The sequence below is a fragment of the Prosopis cineraria genome, unplaced genomic scaffold (assembly GCF_029017545.1).
Source record: "Prosopis cineraria cultivar Desert tree isolate PC_DT_omini unplaced genomic scaffold, ASM2901754v1 PC4, whole genome shotgun sequence".
Classification (NCBI taxonomy): domain Eukaryota; kingdom Viridiplantae; phylum Streptophyta; class Magnoliopsida; order Fabales; family Fabaceae; genus Prosopis; species Prosopis cineraria.
In genome coordinates, this window is record NW_026555335.1 from 29,844,093 (window position 1) to 29,851,092 (window position 7,000).

General features: G+C 27.2%; 1 protein-coding gene across 1 annotated transcript; it reads left to right on the forward strand.

Moving 5' to 3' along the window:
- The first annotated feature begins 4,135 nt into the window (after positions 1 to 4,135).
- LOC129307938 (gibberellin-regulated protein 12-like) lies at positions 4,136 to 5,416 on the forward strand. Its single transcript, XM_054948890.1, has 3 exons — positions 4,136 to 4,213; positions 5,057 to 5,087; positions 5,235 to 5,416. The coding sequence occupies exons 1-3, from the start codon at positions 4,136 to 4,138 to the stop codon at positions 5,414 to 5,416; spliced, it is 291 nt and encodes a 96-aa protein (XP_054804865.1).
- Positions 5,417 to 7,000: the final 1,584 nt, after the last annotated feature.

Below are 7,000 nucleotides of genomic sequence, written 5' to 3' on the forward strand. Positions count from 1 at the left end.
AAGTTCCATCAACCAATATAACTAGCCAACAATGACTCCATCCCTCAATAGAAGTAGTAAATGATACAAAGAAATACTTGAAATGACCATTACCACTATCTTCAATAGTTGTAACAATATCAGTATCATGTTATTGATGAATAAAACAACCAAGTAGGATACATAACATAGTTACATTCCAAATAAAATAATAGTTCTAATTTAATTACTATCTAAATATAACATTGATAAACTTTTATATATCACTAATAAATATGTATCAAGATTTGTGTGAGTTAAAGCATAGCATAGGGAAGGTAATTGGGCATAAGAATCCTCCAAACAACCTTGAATTGCTTCCAAAACAAGTTCCTTTGCTCCCTATGACTTGTGCTAACTAACACCAACTCCAAATTCCTTACGCATATGCTTAATTATTGATTTTGGGTTATTACATTCCCCATCAATGAATTTTTCCTTCACACATTTACTAATGATAAGGCTTATTACTTGCCTATGATCACTATATACGATATCAAAAGCACAAGTATGGTCTTAACATACTGTCTAATGACCCAAACCTGAGTAGAAGAAATTGTTAAGGCCCATACATACCATTTACAACTATCAACACTGCAAGCAATAGTAAGTCTCTGACCATTTGATTTGATTTTTGTATTCAAAATCCTTTTTCATAACTAAGAGTTGTAAATCTTTTTGAACATCCAAGCTAAAGAATACATCTCCCTCCTTAATATCGTCCGTTTGTAAATGCTCATTGACTCCATTACAATGCTTATTATTTGTAAATGTAAAAGAACATGAAGTTAAGAAACTAGCTCCTTCATGACAAGGTTCAAACACTTTTTATATGGACAAAGATCCATTAAAAAGAGAGACAATCAACAAAAAGTTAAAGAGCTGTGAATTTCTCAATGAATTAAAATACCATATTAAATCATTATCATTCTTCACCTCTAAAATGCTATATGTTAAAGTCCTAATATCAAAAGAAACTATCAATTTGACCTCATGACTTGCATTCAACTATAATTTCTCATACACAATTTCCATGACACTAAAATATGGAGTTCTATCTTTCACAAGTACTTCAAGGTATTAACTATCCACATAACGGTTGTTTGAATCCCATTTTCCATAATAAAAAATGACAAGATTAAGCATCTCCATATATACAAGATTAAATGATGTTGATAAGTTATCACTGATATGTTTTATCACTGATATATAATGATATATCAGTGATATACTATCGTAAATAAAAAACACGAAAACAACATAATCATTTTCCCATAACAAATAAAACACAATCTATAAAAAATTTTAAACAACTTGGCTTATCATAGATAATCAAATACCTAAATTAATAAAATAAAAAATCATGAACAACGAGAGAATAATATGTTTTTTTTGGTAATAATGCAAACAAAGTTTCATGATCAATGACAACAAATCACATATTATGAACAAATGATTTATTGATTCAGTGAAAATATTACCAAGAATATGAAGACGGTGAAAAATCGATGATAAATAATACTCTTCAACTTCCAAAAAATAGGATCCAGGACAACTTTAATTCAAAGCTTGAACTACACAATGCAAGATGTTGAATCAGATGATACAGTTTAGTCTTCAGTGTCAAATATCTACTTGTTGATGTACTTGGGAAAAACATAAAGGGAGAGAGAAGAAAAGCATTGGCAAGACTCCCCTTTGCAATGAAAGTTCTAGGTTTACATTTATCTTCACGTAAGGAAGCCTAGCAATGAGACTTATTTGTAGGTGCACAAAATTGAACTACTTATGTTAGGATATATCTTGCAAAAGAAAGGGAAGGAACAGTTGTGAAAGGGAGAGAGATATAATGGTTGTGTGTACAGGATATGATTTAATTAGTTAAAGGGCAAAATCATTTAGTTAGTTACAGGAGATATGTTTGTGAATAAGTTTACACATGTTTTTTTAATAATATATTTATTTTATGGGGGAAAAAATCATCTCTAATTGATTTTGTGAATGGACAATATTCTAAAATACTCAAAAACCTCATCTATAATTTATGAGAACTATATTTTTCACCACCATTAAGCCAATTTATTCTAAATCTTTTAATTTCTTACGATTTTTCTACCTCTTTCTCTCATAAACTATTAATTAATTTTTAATCAATATTACTTCTAAAAGAATCAAGAGAAAATTAGCTCATTGGCCTAAAAAAAATATAAATCTCATAAATTATGGATGAGATTTTTGAATATTTTAGAATATGACCCATTTATAAAATCAATTAGATGTGTTTTTTTTATCCTTAGAATAAATTTATTATCAAAATAAAATATATCTAATTTAACTAATCTTTAACTAACTGGATCTTTCATTTTTATCATAAAACATCATATTGTGTGTACTCCCTCTCTGATTTATTATCTCTAAGCATTTTCTTCATATTTTTTATCTAATTTTTCTAGATCATCATATTCATCTCTCGTACAATGCTTTTCTTTTTTAAAATTTTTTAGTTGATTTATCTGGATCACCATCTTCATTACAGAGCTTTTCCTCTCTCTCCCTCTCTACTTTTTTCAGATATTACAAAGAGGACATTAGACATTGAAGAGAAAACTCCATTACTCTACATCATTGATATATAGCTATATATCAATGATAAACAAATTGATAAATTTTTACTGATATGGTATATATATCAGTGATATATAATAGTATATCACTAATATACTATCATAGATTAACATAACTAGACAATCAAATATAAACTTATTTATAATTGATATATAGTCGTATATCAATGATATAATATCATAGATCAGTAACACAAAAAACACATAGTCATTTGCCCAAAACAAATCAAACATAGTTCATAAAAAATTTTGGACTCTTAGTTTATCATAGAGAATCAAATACCTAAACCAATAAAATAAAAAATCATGAATTTGTAGCTCTGTTTCCTCACCGATGCACTCCATTCCATGAGTACCGTTGATATATCTCACCTCACATTTGTCTTTCACTGTCGTGACTATGGCTTACTCACACTACTTTGCTATCTCGCATTCGATTCTCTCACGTTGAGTTCCATCTTCTCTCTTGCATTTGTCTCTCTCATTTCAAATATTTCTTACATTTTGAATCTCATGGTATTTGAAAAAAGCAGATATTAAAAAGGGCAGTTTTGTAAATTAATTATAATCTAAATATTAAAAAGGTCATTTTTAAAATTTAAGAAAGGATAGGCTATTTTTTTAATTTGGTCTTATAATATGGGCTATCTATGCAAAGGCTCCAAGAATCAAGGGTTAAAGACAATTTTTTCTCCTAAACTTTTTTTTTTTTAGTAGCATTAGATATCTTATACTGAAAGGTGAAGTAATATTCCTCTCAAAAAATTTTTCAAGAGCAAAATTGCCCTTCCGTAAGAGATCCATCATCTTTTTTTTTTTTTTTATCTTATGACATTAAAGTCCTTAAAAATAATGACATATAAGATGCATTCAGATTTCACTAAATCTAAATTAATTCTAATATTAATGATATAACATATGCATTATATTATACATGCAATTAAATAGGCATTATATTATATTATATTATAAAAATGAAGTCATTAAAAAAATGACATATAAGATTTTATTTGTCTAGATCAGTGCAATTTTATTGAATAAATTATCGATGACATAGAGCATCGTTCCATCCGAGAATTTCTCGTAGAAAAACATAGGAAGTATTAATTGTTCTTTCTAATGTGTACTATAATAAAATGTTTAAAAAATATATTAAAATGAGAGAGAAAGCCAAATAAAAAAAGAAAAGAAAAGAGGAGGCCATTATTTTTCTTCGTTGATTATAGTTGAATCTTGCAATCAATGATCTTAATGAAATCATCATTTTCAAGAATTTCTTTTTTCCATGGTTGAAAATCAAATAACATTCCGTGAATCTAATGTCATTTAATTTCTTATTTTGAACGAAGAAATCTAATGTCATTAATACTAATAAATTCATTACTATTCCTGAATTCTTTTCACCTCTATAAATCGATCAATCCAACACAAATTGAAGTCTCAATTAATTTTGTAGAAGAGACTGAAAGCACAGTGTGTGACTGAATTGCATCATGGCAAAAGCGGTGATTCTTCGTTCTGCATTTCTTCTAATACTCCTCGCTCTGGCTTTTTTCCTTCCAGTTGCTCATGTGAGTCCATCCTTTTTTCTCTCCTTTCTTTTTTATTTAGCTTGAGGATTTTCAATTTTTTACTTATTTTTGGAACTATTTTTGATATTTTTTTGTTTTAAAATTTTTTATATAATAAGGCTGATTTTTTTTAACAGCTTTGTGTAAAATTAAAAATGGACTTTTACCACTGTTTCTTCCATTTATCCTTCAGTAAATCCAAATCCACTAAGCCACAGATTTTTTTATATGTTATTATAATATGTAATCAATCGTTTACTTTTTTGTTTTTTTAGTATTTTTGTTTAACCATGATCGAAATGCGAATATCTATATTAGCTCTTCATATTTTGGAGTCGAAATTGTAACTTACTTTAAAATATTTACTAAAATCCCATGTGCATTTAAATGCCAAAATAAATCAACAGTTTAAGTGCCACAAGCACAAGTTTTGGAAGAGTCCACATATCTTGTAAAGTTTCCCGATATAAAACTAATAACAATACAAATAAACCTCATTCAAGAGTCAACGTCCGGTGCAATTTTACACCAAAATACTTGATAAGTCATTTAAAAATTAAACCAAATATAAAATCAAATTGACTTTTTGTCCCATAGACTCTAATAAAATCATATATATATATATATATAGGAGAATTATTTTAAGATCCCAATAATTAATTACTCCAAAATTCATTGACAACTAATTTAATAGAATGACAACCTAAGCTCAGTTGTCAATAAAACCAGGAGTAATTAATTGTCTTAGATGGAATTTGTATATACATAATTCTCCCTTTATAGATATAATACGCATGTGTATGTGTGATTCTAATTTTGCCCCCTTCTTTTCAAATTGTTCAGGCTGGTGGAGAAGGATCACTTCGTCCAGAACGTAAGTGTACAAATCAATTTTCTAAAAAATTCTTACATAACAATATAAATATATTGTTGATAAAAGAACAATCATCATATGATATTTTAATGAACTAGTTATAATTATTTATACGAATGATATGCTTATTGCTTTCTAATTACTCAGAATGTGCAAGTGCATGTGATTATCGATGTTCAAACACTCAATACAGAAAGGCATGTTTGACTTTCTGCAATAAGTGTTGCCAGAAGTGTTTGTGTGTGCCATCAGGAACATATGGTCATAAGGAAGAGTGTCCTTGCTATAACAATTGGAAGACCAAGGAAGGAGGACCCAAGTGCCCTTAATTAATTATGTCCTTGTTTAATTATTGAAATGTTTCTCTAAATAATAATGAAATTTTAATTTATGTACTCATTTAGTGTACTACTTTTCTCATGATAGAAGTTTATTATCTCCAAGATAAAGTTAATTAGCATTCAAAGCCATAATCTCCAATTAATCTGAATTCAGCCAAGCCGAGCACACAATTATATTACATATCTACGACTTCCACATAATTTATTTTATATATAAATATATAATAAGCTATGATACAAAAAAAAAAAAAAAGACTTTAGTAACACTTTTAAACCCCTTTAGTAGCTGCAAACCGCTACTAAATGTACTGTAGTGAGCAGCATGGTGGCATTTGCAAAAAACTACCATTATAAAAGTCAAACCACTTCAAATAGTGCAACGGTTGCACAAAACGCTATAAACTGCGATGACGAATGACTTGGATGTTGAGAAAACAAATTTAAACTGTTTTTTGAGGGAGCTTTGTAGCGGTAATAATTTTGAAAATTTGAAAATTAGTGCCAACACTTATTGCGATAACTACTACAAGGTTTAAAAATTTGAAATTTGCAAGTTTATTTTGTAGTGCTGCTAAAAAGTTTAAAATTTTAAATATCCCTCTAGCGTTAAATTTTAAATTATTTACTAGTTATGTTTTTAGATGTTTATAGAACCACTACAAAAGTTTTTTATTTTTTTTAAAATCTCTATTAATTTCCAGAATTTCTTTTAAAATTAAAATTATTGAGTTAAAAATAATTTTTTTAAAAAATTCATAAGTAAATTTATTTTGTCCAACAAGAAATTTTTAATATTTAAGTGGTATACATATTTTAAATTTAATTTATATAAAATTTAATAATTTTATTTGTTTGAATGGATTGAAGGAGTAGATAAATTTGTTGGAAGATATTGGAATGAAGAAATGATAGTAGAAGAAGATTGTATAGAAGAAGAAAATGCTAGTAGATTAAAATGAAGTTGAAGAGGGGAAGAAGAACTTATAATAATATAATAAAAATAATAAAATGAAATAATGTAAAAAAGAAAGAGAGAAATTTTACTAGAAGAGTAGAGAGAAACGATGGAATGGAAGAAGGGGATGAGGAGAAGAAATGAAGTAAATGAGACACAAGAGCTAGGGGTATTTATGGGTGATAATAACAACTTCATAATAGTACTCCCTCTATCCTAAATTATAAGATATTTTTAAGGAGTTTATTTGTTTCAAAATATAAAAAATTTTGAATAAATTAAAATTTCATTAAATGTACAAATTTTAATATTGTTTTCTCTCTCTATAGTTAATTTATGTTCTTTCTCTTTTTAATGTATTAAATAATGAATATTTTTAAAATTTTATATTTTTATTTTAAAAAGATAAGGTTGTTAAGTGTATTTAAAAAGATTTATTAATATGTGAGATTTTATTTAAAAATATTTTATAATTTAAAACGGAGGAAGTATCTTTTATGATAGCAATTTATGAGTGATATGTGTAGTGAGAAACATATATTGTAGTTGTCTATAAAATCACTACTAAATATGCAGAAATTGATTTTTGTTATAATCTCACTTATATTTATCTATTT